Source organism: Dermacentor andersoni, chromosome 9 (genome assembly GCF_023375885.2).
Source record: "Dermacentor andersoni chromosome 9, qqDerAnde1_hic_scaffold, whole genome shotgun sequence".
Taxonomy (NCBI): Eukaryota; Metazoa; Arthropoda; class Arachnida; order Ixodida; family Ixodidae; genus Dermacentor; species Dermacentor andersoni.
In genome coordinates this window covers 122959200-122984739 of record NC_092822.1, presented here as the reverse complement: position 1 = coordinate 122984739, position 25540 = coordinate 122959200, and the positions used below count along the sequence as shown (strand labels likewise).

Here is a 25540-nt window from a genome sequence, read left to right as displayed (position 1 = left end):
GAATCTTGACGTCGCCACCTATCTCCAGAGCGCCGAAGAAGCCCGACAGCTCACCTGCCTGCGGATCAAGAACCAGCAGAGGACCGACAGCCGACACTACAACCTTCGACGACGCTACGTTGAGTACCAGCCCGGCGACCGTGTTTGGGTTTGGGCCCCAATGCGCTGATGAGGATTTAGCGAGAAGCTTTAACGCCGCTATTTCTGACCCTACAAGGTCATCCGACGCATTGGCATACTCGACTATGAGTTCGTATTGGACAGCATTTCGCTATCACAGCAGCATCACGACGTGAAGTAGTCCACGTTGTGCGACTTGAGCCGTTCTACCAGAACTAATGAACTTTGGGACTTTGTGTAGCTGACCTTTGTGCTTTCTTTTTTGGGGCTGTTACTTTCGACTTTGTTTCTTTGATAAGTGTCCTTTTGTGTTTCGCTCTCCTGTTATGTTTGTAGTATCGGGACGATGCTTTTTGAGACTGGGGCATTGACACGTGGACTTGCTTATCTTTTTCGGTTGAGCACTTTTCACCGTCTAATAAATGTTTTCGTACAGCGCAGGATGCCCCTGCATGTATTGGAAGTTTCTCGAATGTTATTAATGGTTCTGTCCGCTATCTGTTGTCACTGAACCTTGTGTAATCTGGTTTCATGTATGTGTGATGTGAATGGTGTAGAACTTTCTTGAAGACACGTGGGCACCAGCGATTACTCTGGAACCTTCAATGACTCATGTATAAAAGCCAATGCACTTGACTGGCAGATCAGATTTTAGACGATCGCCAACTGTTTTCGCCGCTATGGCCGTTTTTTGAGTGTAGCCTATTTTTGAGGGCACTAGTTCGCCCAATAAAACGCTAGTTTCGTCATTCCCAGTTTTGCTGCTTTCTTCACCGTCACTACTACGTGACAATACGATCTGCGATGTGGACAGTCTAGGTGCACCAAGTATGCACTATAGCACCCATACGCTTGCGTCTCACCTGCGTTCACGACGTTAAGCGTCGCTGTCGTTTTTTGTTTCCTCCTCCTGTTTTCGCCTCGGTCCGCGGGTGATGTGCGCCGTGGGCCTCCAGTAGGGTGCCTTGATGCACGCACCCCCGAGTGCAGTGCATCGAGGCACCCTAGCCTCCAGGATCAATAGCGGTGGCAATCGCTCCAAATGTTCATCTTTAGAGGAAGCTTTAGCTCGGGTGCTCCTATCTAAATACATGTAAAAGGGGAATTCGTTTTTCTCGGCAACCACTGCACCAAATTTGGCGAGTTTTGTTGCATTTAAAGAAGAACTTAAGGTATAGTGACTGTTTGTTCCGAATTTTTTATTTAAGTCGTCAATTCTTTATTAAAGACTGGCAAAAATATAAAATTTTCAGGAAACGCAATTATCTAGTTTACAACTTTGTACCACATCAATGAAACAATATCACAATTCTGTGAGTTGTATCTAACAGTACATCTAAAGCGGACAAAATTGATGTTACACATGAATCTCAAGAAATTTAGTAATATCAAAATACAGTTTTTGCAGAACCCTTGTACGCAACGTAACAAATTCACGTAAGATGTAAAGTGACATGTCAAATTTGTCCGCTTTCAGTTATCTAATGGGTGCCATTTACAGAACCGCGATATCTGTTCTTGATGCGGAGCTATTAATTTGTAAACTTAGTGCTTCTATTTTTTCAAGCTTTCGAGCTTTTTAATATCTTTTTAGCAATACTCAGGCCCTAAATCGAAATTCTGCTTCCAACAGTCACTAGAATTTAACCTTCTCTCTCAAATGCAACAGATTTCGTTAAAATTCGTCCAGGGGTTATCTCAGAAAAATGTTTTTGCATTTTACATGCATTTGAACAGGCCGCATCGGAGTTGGGCCCGAGCTAAAGCTTCCAAAGAGCATGTCTGAGGCAGTTTGTCTTGAGCGGATTTTTTTTTGCCTCGAGTCTATGGGAAACTAAACAAACATTCCCACGTTGTTCGTTATGTGCAAGAATTCGGCTTAGCCGACTTTGTATTAACGAGAATTGACTGTGATTAGGGAGAGTGAGACTTGGTGGGTAATTAAGAAATTTGAGAGGAGGCATAGCATTATCACACAGGAAGCAGTATCAGCAGATACAGGTGGAGCTGATATTCTAGTTGAGAGTAAATGAAAAACAAAAAAATGCAGCAGATCCAGGCAGATGGTATCTATATACAGTGAAGCTTTGTGTCAGTGCATAAAGAGTCGAAACACGAGTTTGTGTTTATTGAATGCCCGCAAAAAGTCACATGCAAGGCTTTGTTCAGGCATTGTAGAGAGGCTAATGCAGTGCCGCCACGGATGCGCGAAGGTGAGCTTTCTAGTTCTTTTCTTTTTCCTCCGCACGGTTGGCGCCATCGGCTGCTGCGGATGCGTGGAGGTGAGCACTATCTGGTGGGGGTGCAAGAAACCCAGCGGGAGTGATGTCGCGTGCGTCCTTCGCTGTGACTGGTTAGCCTATTTGACTAGAGAATAGCCGTGCAGCACCCATGGCCATGAAAACCCGGCGATATTTACAAAGAAAAGCTTCACTTCTAAAGGCAAAGTTGGGCAACTCATTAATGCCTATGGTAGCTAACGAAGGCTGCAATCTTGTAGTGGTGCCTTTTCTGAAGTTATTTCTTATCATGCTTTGTCAGTGGTCAGAGCCACGCTTCGCCTGCATTATCAGTTCGATCAGCCAGGCATGATTGGGGGATGATAAGAGTGGAGTAGAGTCGAGAGAAAGGCATCACTACGAAATTGTGACCCAGAAATCTGTTAGAGCGACAGACTGGGTACCAATCAAAGGGAAATGCATTTTAGAATGACACAGGAAAAGGTAGATTGATAACAGTGAAAAATAGTCAGCTGACGCAAGGCAAGGGTAATCTGAAATTTCTCAGGGATTTGTCCTGTGGTGGAACCTGATAATGAGAACTTTGTGGTAGATTTAAAACACTTGCCAGCACTTTGCTCTGCTGGGCTTTATGTGTAAAGTGTTTTGTGATCATTATTAGTGCTATGGGAGAACACTGAGCAAGGAGTCGTTCAAAATATATAAATTGTAATTGTAAGAAAAAATCGAGCGAGCACTCGTTTAATAAATGTAAAATGCTAATGGGATGAATGAGAAGGTTATTTGATGCTTGCCAAGTCTGAAACATTATGAAACATTACACTTTGGTGCACTGCTCTCACACAAGGATAGCAAATATAAAAAACAATTACATTGTAGTCATCCAGAGAGCTTTGAAACTGTGTGGGAAGTAATTATAAATGAAAAGTTTTCAAACATCAGTGTCATGGTTTTCATTTATTTGAAATTTTTTTTAACTACTGGATGTTTGTGTCGTTTTACTCAGCACCAAAAATATGATAAAAAGGCTAGCTGTGGGTTACATGCAAAGCATGTGAACATAATGTTACGACTGCAAACATAACTTATATTTAGTTTTTATGGTGTTAGCTTGATATGTAATCCTCTGCATGCTATTTTATATTAAAAAATACCTAGAGGAACCCCTAAATAGCCTGCAAGCAAGTGTAAGTGTTCATGACAAACAGTGGCTTAGGAACCAGTGTCATAAAAGCGCATATTTCGTAATGAACTGTATTGCAATAGTATTGTACACAAACAGAGGAATGGAGACACACATGAGCTGTGCACTTTCAATGGAATTCTTATTGAGAAAATAGGAACTTGAATAAAACCATTAACAAACATGCATGTGCTCATTACAACAGCTATGCTGCTACATCGGGCTTCACAACAAATAGCAACATAGAAAATGACCGAGCCTACTGGAGCAAGTGTCAGAATGTTGCAACATCCTGCTCCCATGTGGCCACCTCCTGCATCATGTCATCAACGACACAGTGACGTCCCAGGAAACTAAACTGAAAGTGGCTGTAGAAAAGCTATTGTATCAAATTATTTAGGCCGCCCTGAGGCTATCCAGTATTCTTTCTTTTTCTTCTGGGGTTTATAGGTCTGGGAACTTCATTTTATTTATATTATGTCAGTAGAGTCGATTTACATTAATTGGATCCTGACAAGATAGATGAAATTGGTCGAATTAGCCAGTGGGTCCAATTAAATAAAAAGCAAAAAACATAACGCCGAAGCATGCTGTTAATTCACTTGGCAATATTTGTCTTTTAGGTTGGCCTCGCCGCAATATAGCCGTAATACGCAGTGAAGCATACCAAGCGGGGAAAGGTGCCACTTTTATGGTACATAAAATGTGTTCTTTAATTTACAGATGCACATGCGCCATCTTCGGTCGCACTAGGAGCGCTGAGACACCTAATAAGTTTACCAGCATGTGTTCAAGGTTTTAGGTAGACCTACATTCTTTTGTTGGCTTTTATTGACTCTTAGCGTCTTTTGTGTCCCTCGTGCAGTGCCTACATTTACGTCCAACTACCCTGTACATGTGCTGGTGCTGCTTACTGCCGAATTGTAACACAGGGGACCGGGCTTATTCAAGCTGCAGTTAAGCAGCTTTTCCCCGCCACCCCATTTCTCTTCTTCAGATGAATAGGATTGATTAACGTCCCCTCGACTTGGGAGTTTTTTTTTTTTTTTTTTTTCATTTTATCGCTTTCCTGTTTGCTAGATTTCTGAAAACACAGATGATTTTTCTCCACTCCTCGGTGCAGGGTGTGAGTGCACATATAATTAAGGAATGCATACTGGGCCTCGTTAACGGTCTCATATACGAGATATGCATGGCAGGCGAAATGAGGGCCCATATCGCCATGGCAACATCAGAAACAGCTCTGAATGGCTGCCAGCCTGCTTATTAGGCATGTAGGTGCTTCTACTGTGACCGGAGACGGCGCGTGTATTCCTGTATAATTAGGGAATGCCTGTGACAGTGGCCCCTTTCTATTCTTCGTATGCTTCACTGCATAACAGAACATTGATTCAGGCTGACCTCTCAGCTTTTCTATTATAATAAATACCTCTCTGTCTCACTGCATAACATAGCTGTATTGCAGCAAAGCTGACCAGTCAAGTTCGAGTTACTTAGCGAAGATCAATTTTGAGGTTGAAATAACGGATGTTTAGGTCGGTAGAAATGTATTAGTGCCAGCCAGGACTTTCGGTTGGGATTGATTTAACCAAAAAATCTAATTAACGGAAGACTACTGTAGTTCTTTAAGAAAAATGGGTAACTTCCATGCAAAATCATACGTCAGCAAATGCAAGAATCTTCTCATTTGCAGTCGAGAAACGAAATATCAGCTGGGCTTAGGTGCAAAGAGATCTTACTGGTTACTGCTTTTATTTAAGCTCATGTTCTCTTAATAAAAATTCAGTTGTAAGTGTTGTGTTTGTGTGTGCTTCCTTTCTTCTGCTTAACCTCCATCTTGTTGCACTACAGTTGAATGTGGCATACCTCTCCCAACTCGCTCAATTTCCTGTCGGAAACAGCTGCCAGTGCTTTAGTCGTAGACTTCGTTGTGCCAAGCTCACTGCTTTTTAGCTCCACAAAGTCCAATTTATTGTTTTTATAGGCTGAATTTGGCACCTCAAAATGCTAACTTAACCATGGGAAACAAGACAAAATCCACAGTGGCATTTTTGACATGCTGGAGCAAACTTGCAGTTATGAGGCACTTAGCAAATAAATTACTAAAGAATTAAAGACTATACTAATTAACTTTAACTGAAATAAAATTTCATTGTTTTTTTCTAGTACGACGGTCAGAAATCAAGGCATTATATTTCTCCTTGATGTGGGATGGTGGGTGGGCATTATGTGCAGAAACACGTTCATCACAAACGAGGACTACCACTCTGAGGACTCGACACTGCCTGGCAGCAGCCCTCAACCGCTGGTGCGCGAAGCTTCCAGTGACGTGTCAGACGATGACGAGGGCGACTACCACCTGCGTTACGATGAAGATGAGGAGGAGATGCAGCAGCGCGGCTACGACTCTCGGCACCACTATGCCTTCTACCCAGAGGAGACTGAGCTTGAAGTCATTCCTGAGGAGGACGAGGACCATGCCAGCAACTCTGATTGCTCGGACCCAATGGGTAAGCACCCCATTACTTGTTTACTGATCTATTCATGTGGTGGAAAGAAACCTATTCATGTGCTATTGTAGCACAGTAGCAGTAAGGTACTGTTGTCAAGCAACAAAATGTGATAATTTGAGTTCACTGCTTTCAGTACATTCAGTGCAGTGTCTTGTTTGCAGGACCAGTCAATTTCCAGCTTGTCTAAGGTGAGAGCTGTGAGAGTCAGTGTGCCTTTCACTGGGTCAAAAGGCATATATGCACAGTATTGTGACATCAGTATTGCAGCCACAATTTTAAAGCAGTATCACTGTTGAGTGTGTTCCGTTCAAAGGGCACAGGTATGTGAGGGGTACTGGGTAACAACATGTCTTGCACATAGGTCTTATTATTGCAAAGGTAGGCATGTACGTTGGAGCCAACACCAGAACGAATGACATACCATGTCGCATTTCATTTTTCATTTTTCTACAAGGCAAGATTGATTACAGTGAAGCATGTGCAGTAGAACTTCATTGATACAATCCCATTACCTGCAATCGCCCCACGCCAACGTTTGCGATCGAGAATGTAAAAATTACTCAACACAGCTATGCTTATTTTTTACCAATTCATACGTTGCTGTAAAACACGGTCTTTCGGCACAAACATTTAGTAGATCAGCAAACTGCGATCGCATGATACGTTTTCCAGCTGCTAGATCCCATGTAAACAAGAAAATGTGCAAGGCACTCGGGATCGAGAACAGTAGCCACCCGTCGCGGCCGCATCACTGCACTACTCACCCACCTGTGTCACGTAAAAACGACGGCATGCGCTCGGTTTATTATTTTAGTACCAGCAAATCTCCTCTCGGGTCACCTCGCGCAGCTTTCACAGCTATCGTCACCAACCCTATTGCAATAAGCAATAATCTTCACTTGTCTGTTTCGCAGCGTGTGTGCCGTAGTGCCGTTGGAAGCATACTGCACACCTTTAATAGATGATAACCCAAACGTGCCACAATTCCCTGCTGCAGGCAGTGCAAAGGGAGCATCATGTATCGCTCTGGCGGCATAGTTAGCATCGTATTCTGTTGTTGCCCATCAGCTCAATTTCGTTTAGATTTCCTGTCACTGTCCATGGGGATACTCGACTCTCACGCGTCCCCCTATGTTGTTTTCCCCACAATGGCTCTCACGTCTCCTGTAATACGGCTTTTCCCCATACCTAAGCGCCGCCGCCAGTTGGTGTGGTTACAGCATATTTACGAGAGATGGCGCAAGTGTTGTGCTGCTAATGCCGCCTAATGGTGGGGTTAGTCAGGCACGGCAGGAAGTAGGCTTTTCCTCTTTGGCATGAGGTCGGTGAACGGTGCGGACGCTTCGCTCATGCGTCGACCTGCCTGTGGAAAGCCTAGGAGCGGGACGCTGTATTGGATGAACACGCTTGTTCGAACGCAACACCGTTCACATAACTACACACGTAGTACTAAGCATTAGTGTCCGGTATGGGGCGAACATATTCGCTCGCTATCTGGTCATGGTGAGTTGGACTTTCTCGATTTGTTGCGTGCCCATTGGTGTAGTAATTTGGCTAGCAGGCATTAGTGTATGGAAGGTGCTATAAATGCCCTTATGGTTGTTTACACTACTGTGTTGTTGTTCCTTTGTGCCAGGAGCTTGTGTGAGACCCCACAAGTTTTAAAACATTTGTGGGGTCTTGCTGACTTGTTGTTAAAATGGCAGCGCTTAAACCCTACCAACTCAACGCACATCCACCTCTCGTGCAATAATGATTTGCGCTGAGTGGGCGCATTGAAACCCTGCCAAAATGCCCCACTCGAAGGTGCTGCTGACCCAAGCTGAATTCAAGGAGTGCAAATGCAAGCCGTAAAAACGACAACACACGGGAATGATAGCATGCAGGGGCACCCAAGCTCCACCAGCTTGGCTCATGTCAGCGACTCATGCCGCAAAAGCTCATAAAATGCCCTGCATTACATAGATATCAACTACATTTCTGTCTGTCAATTTTTTAGTGAAGACTTATCGTACATTTTCTTGGTTAGTCCATGTGTTCTGGCATTCTTTTTTTCCAGAATGTATGAATGAGGTTCTACTGTATTTGTTTGCTTGCAGCTTAAAATAGTGTTTTGGTAGTAAAAATGTTAAAGTGCTAGGCAAAGACCAACTTGAACAGGGACAATCTAAACACACATACACATTTTGGCCGGCGGCTTGACTTGGTTGGCCGGCATCTGGCAAGCCAACATGCCAATCTTGTGTGATCACACTGATTGTAAAATTGTGTGATCACACAATTGTGTCTACAACTTTACACTCGACTACATTTGTCGAGTGCCACATATCATCATGGCTAAATTCTCACAGGCCAACAAAATCTATGGTAGACCCGTAGCTGCCCCTTTAAAAACATCATGCTAGCATTTCTTATTTCTTTTTGTGAGATTATTAAAATGCTAATTTATTAATGTTTTAATGATTATAACATCATGTACATATGTTACAAATATTGCATGTAACAGAGGTATTCTTGTGTCTGATGTGTGTATGGTGTGGTTCTATTGTAGAGCTAGTGCACACATCGTACAGTCTTTGCAATGAATTGAAATGCAGGCGAGCGGAGTCGAATGACTGAGCACGATTCAGGGGTGACTGATGAGCATCACAGCAGTGGCAGTGATGATGACCGGAGGCACGGCAAGCGGTCAGAGGACACCGACAGCGGACTGCACTCACTTCCGTGGACACGAGACTGTGACTCATCCCGTGGGAGTCCAGAGACCAGCCCCGACACCAAGGAACGTCCCGAAATGAAGCACAACATCAAACCTGAGCCTAAGCATGAACCAAAGTTAGAGTCAAAGCCAGAGCCAAGACAAGTGTCAAGGCATTCAAGTGATGTCCCACGAGCTACTGTGTCTATTCAATGCAACGGTCCTGATTCGCTTCGCAGTGTAAGTTCATTTCAACCTTCTCCGTTTATTTTTGCGGGAATAAAAATATTACTGAGTTGTGAGTGTGCTTGACCTGCACATGTAAATATAGGGGTCATATTTTTATCCATGCATTTTATTATTCCATTTATTTAGTATCAGCCATTGTGCCAAGGGGCCAATATTGGAGATGATGGTGGCGTGACAAGACCTGAGCCTATAATGAAAGGTCACCATAGTGACACCGTTAATTTCTCTAGAACACTGGTTGTAATGTAAGCACACAATTAAGAGAATGTTGACTGTTCAATCAACCCTAGTGTGTTTAATAACTGCATGCCACATGAGCAGGTATATGAGGCAGAAAATGTAAGTTGAATGTCTATCCCGATGCTGAAACGGCCATCTGTGACCATCCTTGTGCAGGTTCTCTCAGCGCAACAGAATGACTCATCACCACGAGGCCCCGAGCTTCTCAAAGGCAGCCGACTGGCTGAACTCATCAAGAGCTTCGAGCAAGTCTCGGTCATGACAAACGGCCAGTCGCCACTGCCATCACGCACCACAACTGCCACCACATCTGTTATCACATCACCCTCACCTACCATGACCCCGATGCTGACCGTGACTGCAAGGTCACGACCTGCTGAAGCTGTCACTACGGTAACAGTGAACCACGTATCTGCAAACGACTCTCCGTCATGGACGACCAACGGAGGTACATTGCCTGTCACATCAACACATGTTGACCCCTCTGTCGATGAAGAGCTGTTGCCGAGGAGTTCTACCCTAATGTGGAATCCTGTAAGTGTATTTGTGGTTCATCTTCAAGGTGGTGTTAATCCTTGCAAGTTATTTATTTTCTCTTCTGACTGAGAAAACTCGAGGCCTCATTACATATCAAAAAGGAATAGTCTTTGTACACTTGAAATGCAAGCATTTTCGTTTTTATTATTATTATTTTTTTCCCTCTAAACATGTGTCGCCCAGCCCAAATGAGCACTTTGTTGACTTGAGATGTTCTTTCGCTGGGCTATTCAACGTGTACAGCAGTCATAGTCAGTTTGACTGTGCTGTTTGTTCCACATGGCCATACTTTCTTGAATTTACATTGGGCAAGCACCGTTGAACAGAACCTGCCAATCATGAACAGCAGCTTACAAATCTTCTAGAGAGCAAAAGTATACAGTTGCTGTATTTTGGGGGGCCAGTAGAACTAGGATAACAGAAACTTGAGATGAAACTAAGAACCAGTGAAACAAAGTCATAGATGTAATGTTAAAAGACAAGAAGATGGCAGTATGGATTAGAGAGCAAACATGGGGTTCTATACCATAAGGCTGTTCCAAACTGTTTCTGTGCCATTTCTGCAATGAACTCCACGAGTGCAAAAAAATTTATTGGGCGAGCCCCTCTTCGCCTGTCTGTCATGTCACATGATGAAAAGAACGAAAACTCCGCATCTGATGTGACGTGTACACGCTGATTATGCATGTTTGGACTGAAAAAATGAAAAATAATCATTTCCTATTCTAAGCCTTTTTCGCCATTAGCCCTCTGCTACTGGTGAAAAGTTTTCGGGCTGTGTTTGCTTTGCCTGCGTGTCACATGGTGTCACAAAACCGCGGATTCTCACCATGTAAAAGTGATGTGTACATATTGTTATGTAGGAAGACGCCAACGAAAAGCTATATACAAGTATGTTTACAAGGCAACATGCCGCACTTGGCCAAGAGGCAACAGCCCGCGCTAGCCGCTAATCGTCGTAGTCGTCGTCTTCACACTGCTCGCCTCTTCGTCATCGCAAATGCTGTTCCGTAGCAATATTAAAGATCCATCATTGCTGTATTTTCGGGCATAACTCGCACCAAAAATTTAACAGTAAGGTCGGGATGAGAGTTAAATGCGAATTTTGCGTCGGGGTGTGGCTTCACATCAGCACAGCGCGTGGTGCCGTGAAGCTGCATTTTAAGGCATGGTTCTCTGTCATTTAAGGTGTGGCTTTACAGCAGCGATGCGCGCGTTGCTGTGAAGCAGCATTTCAAGGCACGGTTCCCCACTATTCAGTTTCGTCATCTCCTAAGGAACCCCATCCTCTCCCCAGCACCGCGCTGCTGTGAAGCCACACCTCGAGGCAAGGTTCTCTGCCATACGAAGTTTCGTTATCTCCTAGGGAACCCCACCCTCTCCTCAGCCCTGTGTGTTAAAGCTCCTTTCTTCCGTCCTTCATGGTCGCCCGTTCCCTTCCTCTTCATAGGTCGCCATTTTGTGTTTAGCAGTAAGCAAATAGTGGACGTGGCATCAGCAAGCTTTGTTCTCACGGCACTTACGATACAGCGCGAGCCAAATTGCTGTTCGGATTTTCGGCTCGATCGCGCTTGCTCTATTGGCATTGCCCCATGATATGGTGGCTCCGTCAGCAGCGCTGTCATCCTCTGTCGTGTGAATGCTAGCTGCAAAGTGTTTTGATTGAAGTCACATGTGTCATGTGACTTATTTGTCCGCGATTCACATCCATCATGGGAATCCAGCTTTATCAGCATTGCCAAAGAGGAGAGGGAGGGGTGTGTGGGGGGTGGAATAGAGCTAGTGGTCGAATATACGATGTGTATGAGTCATGCATCCACGAATGGAAACTGTTTCTGCAAAGATTTGAGCGTTGTATGGAGTTATTTCTGAATGGTAATACGTACAGAATTTCCTTTTCTTTGCAGGCTTTTGTCATTGGGGGTGCGGGTTATATACAGTGGTGGATTATACGTGAAAAAATACGGTATGCAAAACAAAACTGACTTTGTTTAGGAATAGCTGAAGATTGCCCCGTTGTGAAAGGCCTAGAAGATGACTGCATGCTCATGGCTCTGGCACTGGTTACTATTGAGTTTCTGGGGAGAATGGATTTATTTGCTTATAATAAAAAAATGTTCATGGCACTGTAATGTTGTTGTGCCCTTTCGGCACGTATTTGACATCGCTCTGCGAGCTCCTCTTTGCTGAGGATCTGTCTTAGCAACATTTTTAACCTTTCGTTGCATACCACTGCAATTTTTGACCAACCACCGCAAGCTAAACAGTAGGAGGTGGGCCAATCGCAGACGCTGGCACCACCCTCCTCATCCGGTTATGTACTTTCACTGCGCTGGCTCGGCCCCATATTGAAACTCTCTCCACTCATACGTGCTCCTCGGCTCTTGTCAGCCAATTGGACATGGAAAACCTGAAAAGTAGGCAATGCTATTCACTTTGAAAGCAAAGAAAAATGACCTCCTATAAATGAGGGAAGCGTTTCATTGGGCAGTTCAATGCTACGGGTCACCGCCTGATGCTTGTGTCAGTGGTTATGCAATAGGATTGACGTCAAAAGATTAGGATAAGAACAGATTAGAATAGTTTTACGTTATTGGGTCCATGGTTAGCATATTCTAGTTTAGATCAAAGATTAAGAGGCAGAAGTGCATGTTGCATAATAATGTGAAGAGCAGGTAATTGGAGGTCTATTCGAGTTATAGAATGAGTGCTGAGGCAAGTAAAATGCAGTTAAGGGCAACATGTGATACAAAGGTGATTGGAGTTTGCTAGTAGAAATCTTCAACACTCAGGGGGTTAAATAGGTCAACGATAATGAGCACTGAAGTTATTACTTAACAGTCTAGATCCCGCATGTGCTCCACTCAAAATGCATTGTTGAACACATGCACTGTGCAGCTTACATGTCAGAGTTGACAAGACAGTTAGTTGTTCATTTGCAGGATGCATGATGCAAAATAGCAACGAAACAACAACTGAGAGACTGGACAAAAAGGAACAGACAAGCAAACGCATTCTGTGAATGCTGAATAACATGCTGAATGCCCATATACGGGCTAGCCACATTACTTGTTAACTCATCAATTGTGCACACAGCTTTGTACACAGCCTGGTTGGTAGTTCAGTGCGCTGATGTCGACTTGTAGAGCATCTTGAGTTGTATTGCTTGTTGGATTCTGCTGCTGGCTGGTGTGACCAAGTTCTGTGCCATATAAGTTTAGATGCCTCCTGTGCAGGACATGAGAGCTGTGGTGTTTAAGCAGTATATTTTGGCCCAGTGGATCTGGTTCTCATGCTCAATGCCATTTCTTTCTTTCCAGACTGAGCTCCTGAAGGAACTGTACAGAATTGAAATGCCTCAGCAGGTATGCACAACAATTTTCTTTCTACACCTAGGTTCATGCAGAGAGCCTGCCTTTCCTGGTTTTCGTGTACAGTAACCTGCATTTTTCACGGGAAAGCATAAAATGGCCCATTGAGCAATAAAAAGCCTGTAGCAGCAAAACTTCCCATTGGCTGCGATGGCACGTCACGAACGCATGTGTGCTCGTGACACTGGCTCATGCTTGCTGGCTTTTGCCTCAACTGAGCAGAGCAGTTTAAAGGCAATACCTACTGCCACAGTAATGCAAGGGAGAGAGGGTATCACCGCAACGCCAAGTCACCCTTGCTCTCGGAAGCCTGTGTTATTCATGCGTTCCTTGTCCAAGCAAGCTCTCTCTTGTGTTCTAACTGTGCCTCGGTAAGGTCAAATCAAAACGCACCAAGCGTTTCAATACGCTCGCTTGCCCGTGAGTTCATAACTTGGAAGGACCGCTCAGCAGCGTTCAAATAGACATCAATATTTTTGCATGTACAAAACATAAAAACTGCTTAGGTTTCTTCAGATTTTTTTTCGAAGACTGTTATAAGATGATATTGACACGTGTACTTTTTTATCTTTCACTGGTGACCGCTGTTCACCGGTTAACAAATGTTAAACATCGCTCGGCGCAGCATGCGCCTGCATGTATCGAAGTTTCTCTAATGTTATCGGTGGTTCTACCTGCTGTCAGTTCGTTATAACAAAGTCATATCCAACATGAAAATATCGTTAGTATACGTTGTAAGAATATATTCATTACATGCTGACATCCCTGAGAAATGATTTAGACTTACATCATTATATCCAATAATTTACTGTATACGCGTTTGTCATATTGAGGTTCGATTCTATTGATGAACTTTCAGGAAATAAAAAGCATATTCCAGGGCCTGAAGCAATCCTGTGCAAGTATGCCTGAGCTTGAGTGCAGTGGATCATTTGTAACACTGTGGTAGAACAATTGTGGTTGCATACCATAATATTTTTTAATGTTATATTTTTAATTTCTTTTTTTTTCCTCAGTTGCCAAACATGCACCATCACAGTACATTATGATTGCATTATATACTTGCAAACATGGTTCTTTTAGCTTGAATAGCTGCGGTGGACAGTCCCTGCCAAGGACAAGGCAGGCACATTGTTGAAGTTTGTACTGTTTCTACCAAAGATAAGCTGTGGTCATCTAAAGTAAAACCTCGAAATACAAGTTCACCTTTAACATGCATAGTTAGTTGGGCTTCACTGCATGCATTTCTTTCGTTTCTGTTTCTCTCTTTCTATTTTCATGTGTCGTGAAAGGTGGCCGCACAAAAAAATATACATATATACTATATCAACGAATGTACCCAAATTTAGAAGCATGTTTTTGTGTTGTGAGCCACTTTCTCAAGATGGCCTCATGGTCTGGCGATAGTTCTTCTGTTGAGAACTGGTTTTCAAGAGTACTACGAGTGAGCCAATCTTGCATTCAGTCTTTTTTTTTTCATGATTTTTTTTGCAGCCTTCTTCTGAAACATTCTCAGAAATATATTTATGGCCTTTTCTTTATGTATATATTTGTCTAGGTTAATAGAAATAATGAATATATTTAGGCCATTTTTGCAGAAACTGCTCATAGTGAACGGGTGAAACAAATGCAGCGATGAGGAAAGGTGGCTGTAAATAAACAGTGTCCTCATCATCCAGGGTTCACGGGACTGCGGGGCATGCATCAACCGCGAGGGATACCTGGATGTGATGCCTTCAAACCGCAAGAAGGCCACCTACTGGAACCCCTGGAGGCGGCGATACATGCGGCTACAGGACGGCATGCTCTCCTGCCTCGAGGCACGTCTCCCCTTGCCTCTGTCACTTGCCATGCTGGGTTTCTTCTTAACTTACGATTTGAACCATTGTCACTGCCATTGATGAGGTGGGCATAAAACAAGCGAACACGACATGAAGTCAATTTCCAGTGTCTGATGCGCAATACACTCGCACACGTCTTGCGTTTTTGTTGTGTACACGCAAGAATGGCAGCCGGGCCACTGTATTGTAGCGATTCCTTTCTCGATGCCAATGCCTTTGAGTGCTCCTCCCTTTCGCGAGTGGCTGTGTTTGACACTCCGCCCAGGGTGGAGTTTTGCTTGACAAATGCAAAAAAATGCTGGAAAGGCATCGCTACAAAATCGCGGGCTTTGTCTCTTCAATTGCACATGTCTATGCCTGACCAGAAACTGCACAGTCGTGATTGTAGGTGCATCTCTGGCCTCTTACAAGGCACCGGAGCGGACATGTGGCTCTTACGATTCTGCGTCATGGTGAATCCTCGTATTCATCATTATCACTCCTAAGTACTCTTCTTTTCCTTCTTTCCCAGTGCAAAGTAGCAGGATACAGATTGGGCCAGCATCTCTGCCTTTCTGTTAATTGGCTCTCTTTCTCTCTTTGTTATTAATTTGGCATTCATGGGACCGACGCAGAGACACTAAAAGACATAATCACTGAAGAGAGCTTCTTATCACCTTGTCTTATTCTGCCTGTAAATGCTACATGCTGGGAATCGCCATTCAAGCAACATCATCGAGCTTTCTTCCTGTGGTGACCTCTTTTTAGATACAGTAGAATTCTGTTAATTTGACTCCGGTAAATTCAAGTTTTCGAGTTATCCGACCAATGCCGACTGAAGGTCCCGCCGGTGCCCATACATTTCTATGGGACCAAAGTTTGGTTATTTTGGTCCCGAAATTAGCCTTCGCTGGGTATTCAAATTTGGATGGTCATCACACATGTGCCCGACTCCCATGGTGACCACAGTGGTGACTGCAATAGTGGCAGCATATCCGTCTTGGCGTCGTAGGAGTGCAATGAATGCATCAAGCACACATCTCTTCATTGAAAACACCTATTTTTGGCCTGCCCCAGCAAGATTTTATAGCGGTAATGGTGGCCTACGGTAATTTATTTCAGTATGAACCCAATGTTTATGTGCACCTTTCTGTCCAATGAAATTTGTCCACAAATTGCTTGGGCGGTGCAGTCCGATACAAAAACAAAAACGCGCTTGAAACATTCACATCAGCCTATCGTCAGAGCCAGCCTCACTGGCATCATCGCCATTATCATTACAAGAACGGCGACTATGGAAAGCAACAGGACAGAACAAGGTCTTGCATACGACAACGACTACGATGCGCTGCCTTCAATCTGATTAAAAAGAACATTCAAAAGATATTGCCACATGGTGTGGCGCAGCAAGAGACTGAAGAAGAGGAGAACGAGGTTCGTCTCAGCATCGCACGTCGCCGCTTGTGTTTTCGTAAAGTGCACCTGCCTGTATCTTGATTCAGCTTGTATACTCCAGCAGGGTATACGCGACAATTTGGTGGAGCTTTGCTGGGTACGCTCAACTTATGCAGGAGACCCCACTGGGCAGCAAGAACCTCGCCCCACAGTTGGAGTTGACTGCACAAGCCGGCGAATCCGAGGCCTCGCCCCACAATTTGGAAACCTCCAGGAAAAAGTGATGACTGCGACCACTGCGACTTCTACAGAATGGTTGACACCAACTTATCTAACACTGCTGAACCCCCAAGTGCCAACGGCTTTTCATGGCGACACATTTGAAGACGTGGAAGACTGGCTGGCGGAGTTCGAGCGCGTGGCTGCGTTTAACGAGTGGGACAACAACGCCAAACTCGGGAACGTCTACTTCAGCCTCCAGGATGGTGCTCGCACGTGGTTTATGAACCGCGATAGTGCCCTGTCATCCTGGCCTGAGTTCCAGTGCAAGCTACTTGAGACTTACTCCAGCTCCTATCGCCGAGAAAAAGCGGAGCGGGCCCTTCAGTCACGCGTTCAAAAGCCCAACGAGAGCGTCACGATGTACATGGAGGACATGACGCGTCTCTTTCAGCGTGCCGATCCGAGCATGTCGGAAGAGAAGAAGGTGCGTCATCTGATGAGAGGCGTAAAGGAGCAGCTCTTTGGCGGTCTTGTTCGGAATACGCCCAAGACTGTTGTGGAGTTGCTCACCGAAGCCACCGCGATGGAGAAGACCCTTCAGCAACGGTCGAACTTGTACAACCGACAAGTAAATGCCGCCTGCACTCCGGATACGCCGGTAGGCTTAGGGTGTGACGTCGCCTTGCTTTGCGAGCTGATTCGCTCAGTGGTTCGCGACGAGCTGCAGAAGCACCACGGTACGTCGCCACCTCCTGTCAGCTCCCTCGCCAGCGTCGTACGCAACCCAGCGACGTACGCAACGAAGTACAGCAGGCACTGCAGGCATCTCTTTGCAGCAGTGAAGCACCACCTCTGCCAAGCAAATCCCGGCGCATGACGTACGCAGAAACATTACTGAGCCCCATCCAAGCTTTCGCACCTACTTATGTGGTGCCGGCAGTCGCGTTGCAATCGGCGCAAGCCGCTCCGACAACTCCGCTACCATATTTCGCCGATTGCCGAACACCCGCGAGGAAATCGGAGGTTTGGCGAGCACCTGATCGACGACCGCTTTGCTACCACTGCGGCGAAGCTGGTCATGTGTATCGGGAGTGCCCCTACCGACGACTCGGACTTCGGGGTTTTTCTATCGATTCACCTCGACCTAGGTTCGGCCAAAGACCACCTGACATCGCAAAATTTCTCGAACCGCAGCGCAGACCGGGCCCATCGCAGCAGCAGTCACGCTCACCCTCACCGCACCGATATTGCCCTGCTCGTGATACCACCTCGAGGACGACACAAGGGCGATGACCAAGTCCACGCCGGGAAAACTGATGTCAGCGACCTTCCGAGGCGGGGCCGCTGATACTCGACACACTCAAGACCTCGTATCGTGCCAACCACAGAATAACCAAAACACGATGACGCCAGAACCAGTTTCCGCGAACAAGATTTCACTGGACATACCTGTGTTGATCGACGGAAAAAAAGTGAGTGCACTTGTAGATACCGGCGCCGATTACTCTATTCTTAGTGGAAAACTGGCGAGCGTTCTGAAAAAAGTTATGTTGCCCTGGAACGGGGCACCAGTTCGTACGGCAGGTGGCCACGTCGTCACACCGCTTGGCCTATGCACGGCCAGAGTAGAAATTCACAGTGCTGCTTTTCTCGCCACTTGTCTGGTTCTACGCGAGTGTTCCCGCGATTTAATCCTTGGGATGGACTTTCTCCGGGAATATGGCACCATTATTGACCTCCGTGAGCGCTGCATCACTTTCTCGACGCAAAGGGCAACAACACAGACCGACGCCGTTGGACACAGATCCGCACTTCGCATTTCGGACGAGAGCATCACGATATCACCGCGTGCGAGTGTTATGGTTCTGGTCAAGTCCGACGAACTACAAGACGGTGAAGCCATTGTCGAAGGCAACATTTCTATGTTGCTGGCGCAAGGTATTTGTGTAGTGCGAAGCCTTGTGGAACTTCGTGAAAGCCAGACAACAGTCCTCGTTACCAACTTTACCTTTGAGTATCGGCACATTTTTCGTGGCACTGCCATCGCCTACGCCGAATCATCGACGGACATCGTCGAGTGCTTTGCTTCTGAGGTGGACACAGACGACAGTTCGCTGAGAGACATCGACGTAAACTCCGAGCTTACGGAGGACCAAAAGAGCGCACTGGAGGAACTCTTAAACGAATTCCGCGCACGCTTCACTCGGGCTACTAAGGTGGGCCAAACGCCAATCACGAAGCACCGAATAACGACATCCGCTGACGCATGTCCCATCAAACAACAGCCTTTTTGTGTCTCGCCGAAAGAACGTGAAGCAATTCAAGCCCAAGTCAAGGAGATGCTAGATGATGGTGTCATTCAGCCTTCGCACAGTCCGTTGTCCTCCCCGGTCGTTCTATTCAAGAAAAAAGACAGAACGCTTCGTTTCTGTGTTGATTATCGACGCCTCAACGATGTTACCAAGAAGGACGTGTACCCACTACCACGTATCGATGACTCTTTAGACAGGTTGCGGCGAGGTAAGTATTTTTCGTCGCTCGATCTAAAGAGCGGTTACTGGCAAATTGAGGTCGATGAACGAGACCGCGAAAAAACTGCTTTGGTCACTCCAGATGGCCTTTACGAATTCAGAGTACTTCCTTTCGGTCTCTGTTCGGCACCAGCAACTTTCCAGCAAATGATGGACACCGTTCTCAATGGTCTGAAGTGGCAAAGCTGCCTCGTCTACCTTGACGATGTGGTTGTTCTTTCGGCGACATTTGACGACCACCTGAAATGACTGCGGCAAGTTCTCGAAGCCATCCGATCGGCTAACCTCACCCTTAAGCCTCAGAAGTGTCATTTCGGCTACAAGGAGCTGATGTTTCTCGGACACGTGGTCAGCGCGGAAGGCGTTAGCCCCGATCCCGTGAGAACTGCCGCTGTAGCCTTGTTTCCAACACTGACCGACAAGAAAGGTGTCCGACGCTTCCTGGGCCTTTGCGCATACTACCGGCGTTTCATCGAAAATTTTTCGAAGATGGTGGAGCCGCTGACTCGCCTCACGAGGGACGATGTATCATTTATCTGGTCCTCAGAGCAAGACTGCTTTCACCAAGCTTCGGTAGCGTCTGGTGTCAGCACCAGTTTTGGCCCACTTTGACGAGGAGGCGGACACGGAAGTTCATACAGACGCCAGTAATGTTGGTCTTGGTGCGGTGCTTGTACAACGGCAGGAAAGTATTGAAAGAGTGATCGCCTACGCAAGTCGTACACTATCGCGTGCAGAGACCAACTACACCACCACGAAGAAAGAGTGTCTTGCCGTCGTATGGGTGCTGGCCAAATTTCGACCTTACCTGTACGACCACCCATTCAAAGTTGTAACTGATCATCACTCGTTATGCTGGCTTGCAAATCTCCGGGACCCTTCTTTACGATTGGCACGGTGGAGTCTACGTTTGCAGGAGTACGACGTGACCATCGTGTACAAGTTGGGCCGCATACACGAAGACACTGACATACTCTCGCGCGCTCCTATCAACACTACCGACCATGACATTGAGGACGACGGTGCTTTCCTTGGGGCCGTAACCATTACTGATTTGTCCACACGGCAGCGCACAGACGACGCACTGCGGCCTATATTCAAACATCTGGAGGGACGAAACCCATCAATACCCCGGCATATCGCTCGAGGATTGTCGTCTTTTTGTTTACGACATGGCGTCTTATACAAGAAGAACTCCGCTGCCACCAACAAGACTTACCTTTTGGTCGTTCCAGCAGACCTCCGTGCCGAAGTTTTGTTCGCCTGTCATGACGAGCCTCCGTCTGGCCATTTGAGTTTTACGCGAACGCTTGATAGAGTGCGCAAATCCTACTACTGGCCGAGACTTGCTGAGTGTGTTAAGCAGTACGTCCAAGCCTGCCGTGAATGCCAGCGCCGAAAGTTGCCAGCTGTGAAGCCTGCGGGATTGCTGAATTCGATTGACCCACCTGGCAAACCTTTCGACCAGGTCGGCATGGATCTTCTGGGCCCGTTTCCACTGTCATCTTCTGGCGACAGGTGGATAATCGTCGCCACTGACTATTTAACGCGATATGCTGGGACAAAGGCGCTGCCTCGAGGCACAGCTTCCGAGGTTGCCCAGTTTATCAACAGAGCATCGTCCTACGGCATGCCGCCCCATCGCACGTCATCACAGACCGAGGCAAAGCCTTTACAGCACAGCTCATTGAAGACGTTTTTAAACTCAGCTGTACGACCCATCGAAGGACAACTGCCTATCATCCGCAGACAAACGGCTTGACAGAACAACTGAACAAAACGATGACTGACATGCTGTCTATGTACATAGACGTACAGCACAAGACATGGGACGAGATACTCCCTTATGTAATGTTTGCCTATAATACTGCTACGCAAGAAACAACACGCTTCACACCATTTTACCTCGTTTACGGCCGTGAAGTGCGGACTATGTTAGAAGCAATGCTGCTGTGCGACAACATAGATCTCTCGACCTTGCCCAAGATGCCGAACTTTTCGTGCAGCGTGCGGAAGAAGCCCGTCAGCTTGCCCGAGTGCACATAAAGTAACAACAGAGCATCAATGCGCACCGTTACAATGTCCGCCATCGAGATGTCGAGTTCCAACTTGGTGATCAAGTTTTGGTCTGGACTCCCGTGCGCCGAAAAGGACTATCCAAGAAGCTTTTGAGTCGCTACTTCGGACCTTACAGAGTGTTGCAGCGAATTAGTGACGTGAACTACGAAGTCCTTCCTGACGGAAGTCAGCCTCCCCGACGTCGACAACCGCAATCTGAGATTGTGCACGTCGTGCGGTTGAAACCATACTATAGCCCCTAATATTCTATGTTTTCAGCCGCTTCGGTTAGTTTTGTGGTTGCTCGTCCATCAGTGCCTTGTGACTATATCGCACACCACAGTGATTGTGACTATAGCCTATGTGTTCGTCCTAGACCATCTTGGCGCTCTCAGGTCAAGCCTATGTATGCTTTCCTTCTTCTCTTTTTTTTTTTTTGAAGAGGGGGTAATGTCACATGGTGTGGCGCAGCAAGAGACTGAAGAAAAGGAGAACGAGGTTCGTCTCAGCATCGCGCGTCGCCGCTTGCGTTTTTGTAAAGTGCAACCGCCTGTATCTTGATTCAGCTTGTATACTCCAGCAGGGTATACGTGACAATATGTTGCATACTAAGCTAGCAGCAACAAGTCGCACCACATGTTCTTGGAGTTCCAGAGAATTGTATGCATCACAGGACGAACCAGCAAAGGGGTTAGTCTAGGCCCGTTTGCAATTGTTGTGAAATCATTTGATAAACGCAGAATATCCAATGTGCTGTGGACTGTATGAAGGACGATATTTGGTTTTTCATAGACAGCGATAATGTGCTGTCTCAGAGTGACGAGGAACGGGCATTAAGCCAATAAATTTCTATTATGTTATGGTTTGCTCGTTTTGTCTTTCTTATTGCCAGAATCAAAGGCATTTTGTGCTAATAAACTGGGTGAACATCCATTTCTACTTTAAATTCATAAAGAGGGGGTGCTTATTCAATTCATGTTCATGTATCAAAGCTAATACTGCCAAACAAATCAGGTGTATGTTTTGTAGTATTTTTCTACCTTGTTTATTTCAGCACACCTACTAATAAGACTAATTTCGTCTGTCCCTTCAGGGTCAAATTAACTTTCTTTTTTGTTCTATGGTCTGCATTTTCTCTCTGCAAGCTGATGTGTAAGCTGATGTGTAGTCAAATGTGACTTTTCTCTCTCTCTTTGCCACCAGAACGAGAAGTCAACAAAGCCACTGGTGAAGATGCAACTTCTCGGTGGTCAGGTTGACACCCTTGAGAACCACATGATTGGGATCGATGACAAGGTAAGCTTTCCTGTTACATTTGTGCACACATGCCCTACTGTTTTCTTCTTTTGATGCATATAACAGTGCATGAAGCATCAGCGTCAGGATCAGAAAAGCAGCCAATCAGGTGCACATATGTGCTCAAGCAGAATAAACTCCATCTACCTATCGATATACAGTAAAATTTCATTGAGCCATACCTGCTTAAGGGGGGGAGTCTACCCTGGAGACTGAACTTTCTTATTTTTTAAGATATCTGGATTAAACTTTCTGGGGACGTTCACACCACCGAGCTATGAGGAACTGCAATGTTTCATGAAGATGTGTTTATTAGTTCCAGAGTTATAGAGGTCCAACTAGGTGGTTCATGTATATGCCTGAGGAAGAGCTTGGAGAAATGCCAGGACATCGTAGGAAGCTAAAACTCACTGCGATGATCCCTTGGTAGATATCCTAGGAGGCTATAAAGTCCTTCTCTTTAATTTCCCCTCCAAAAAATTTTAACACAACTTTGAATTTGATGTAGCCAGTAATGACCACGTTCGTTAAAAATTAATTGCTTATTATAAATTAACTGCACCAGCTTTCAAAAAAAGAAGCTTGTTACACCCTGGCAAAGTCATTCAGGAACAGAATAAAAAAAAAAAAAAAACGGCACACAAATCTGGAGAGCGGTTCTTGAGAGATTGCCTTCCCTAGCACCACTACTAGCGAAAAAATCCATTCCAAGAAAACAGTCCTTAAAGTTGAACCGATGGGTTTTTATTAGAAAGCTCCTGCGGAGCTTCTAATTAGCTCTTGTGGCTCCAGGCACACTCAATGTGTCGGATTCTCGACTGGCGACAGCCGACAGCACAGTTCCACCGCTGCAAGCGTCTACGCAGTCTGCACTCGCTGCGGAAGATCGAAAGTTCGATGTTCGTACAAGCCGCATATCGCGCTTCCGCACACCGAACATCTGCACTGTCTTGGGCTTCATTGCCGGCATCGCCTGCGGCAAAGAACCAGTGAAAAAAGAAAAGAAAAGCTGAGAAAATCATCTAAAAGATAGCGCAAGGCGATCAGCAGCTCACAAGCTCATCGCCTTGTGCAAGTCTGTTGAGGCGGATGGTGCAAGGGGCAATAACGACGCGAGAGTGGCGGGTATGGCATTAAAAAGAGCAGCCATTGCCGCCGTCCACGAAGCAGCCATTGGCAGGCGCACTTTGGCCCGCGGGATTTGAACGCACCGTTCCGGCCAATCAGCGCTCCACATCGCATTGCGGGAAAATGCCAATAGCGCCTCAGATGATTCGACGATGCCATTTTGCAAGGCGGCAAAACAGAGACAAAGAATTCACGGACAAAACGACACCAAGATGGCGCGAGCAGGCCGCATGGTCCAGGAATGGCGCGCGCACGAAGTTTGAGTTTATTTCAGCATTTGGGCACGCGTTTTGTGGGCCGCAGTGGCCTCAAGAGTAGAATTTTTTTTTTGTATATTGCAGTTGAATTAGGTACTGATAATTATAGAACAGGTAGTTTATGAGACATACAACTTAAAATGTTGTTTTTCAAAAATCTACTTTCTCGCGATTTTTCAGTTTTTGAGGTCCGCATCCCCCCTTAAACAGTAGTTTCGTTTTAAAGGTAGTAAAGTCAAATCCCCGACTCAGCGGCCATTGAACATAATGCGTTTTGTATCCGCATAAACCGTACCAGCTTATTGCATACGTATTGGTTAACACGTACTGTTTCCACTTTTCATCGCAAGATCCCGGCAGTACGTCAGAACAACGAGCCTCGAGAGATTGAAACAGCCTCCAAGCACAAATGCAGAGGGCGCTTGGAAGGGTGGAGCCACATCAACATCATTTCGGCACCATGCCACAGGTTGAGAGGGCCCGTGTTGTGGCGTCATGCAAGCTATGACAAAAACCGGGTGCTCAGCATAGAAAGAAAATTGGACATCGTTCGTACTATCGAACGTGGCACGAACGAGTCGGTGCTGGCATGCGAGGGGGATCTACCGTGGACTATGGCGTGTGGCATTTGGAATGCAAATGAGAAGTTGCTCTGCAGTGCTGCTGCGACCGCGAAAATGCGTCAGCCACGAGGTTCGACTTTTGGAGGTTCAGCTTTTCGCCAATGTTGCCTCTGTTATTGCCGAAGTGTCGCCTAACGACAGTGACGACGACGACACAGAAAGCGAAAGTGCGGGCGATTCAGGCCTCACAGTGGCAGATGCTGTGCGTTACATCAGCCTCATGCGGGTGTTTGCCGAGAAAAGCTGGCTCGTAGCCCAAGTGAGTTTGAGGCCACCGTCATCGCTGCTAGCCTGCCACGGCATCAAACGAAAATAACATACTTTTGTCACACGAAGTAAATAAATACTGCATGTCTTCTGCCCTTTCATAGCACTCTCTCGTAGTTCCGCTTTTGACAGGCAAGTGGGCGATCTTATGCAATTTCAGTTAAGCAGTACTACCATTTAGTACGTACTTTTTCCGAGCTTCGGCCAACTACGGTTTAACGAGGTTTCACTGTATATATATTTTTACAAGGGTAACAGCTGGCTTTAACCTAAAGCCTTCAGCAGGAGTGGGCGACGAGTCATACTGATTGTGATAAACATTGCAAAACTAAGGAAGGACAAACTGCACAATTTCAAAGGTCTCGCACAACAAGCACCAATATATTATACAGTCAACTTCCATTAATTCAACCCTTACGGGTCTGACAAAGTTGATCAAGTTATCCGGTGAATTAAATTAAACAAGATGCAGAAAAAAACTTCATAACACCGCAATTCATTTGGCAATAATTGCTCAATTCTAGCATGCCCTTGAATCAAACGAGTGCCCGCTTTCTATCTGTCCAAAGTAGAAAACTAATGTAGAAATGACATCAAAGCTCCTAAACAAAGTAGGAATGTAATGCGTACGTTATTTTTTAGCAAGGAAAAGTGGCAAGTGTGTTGTGCAGTGACGGTCAATTTCCTAAAGTCAGCTTCGTTGCATGTTTTTTTTTTTAACTTTGGCTTTACCGAAATGCAGGCGTGCTATGCGGCTAAGCGTGCGAATGCTGCCAACATGGTTTTGGTTCA

General features: G+C 45.8%; 1 protein-coding gene across 1 annotated transcript in view; it reads left to right on the top strand.

Annotated features, from left to right (window-relative positions):
• The window catches only part of LOC126529667 (uncharacterized), a 246707-nt gene that overhangs the window by 155063 nt on the left and 66104 nt on the right, over positions 1-25540 (top strand). The window contains exons 6-11 of the mRNA XM_055069943.2: positions 5779-6053; positions 8654-8994; positions 9400-9777; positions 13101-13145; positions 14831-14971; positions 22381-22473. Coding sequence (XP_054925918.1) covers positions 5779-6053; positions 8654-8994; positions 9400-9777; positions 13101-13145; positions 14831-14971; positions 22381-22473 — 1273 coding nt within the window. The remainder of the gene's footprint in view (positions 1-5778; positions 6054-8653; positions 8995-9399; positions 9778-13100; positions 13146-14830; positions 14972-22380; positions 22474-25540) is intronic.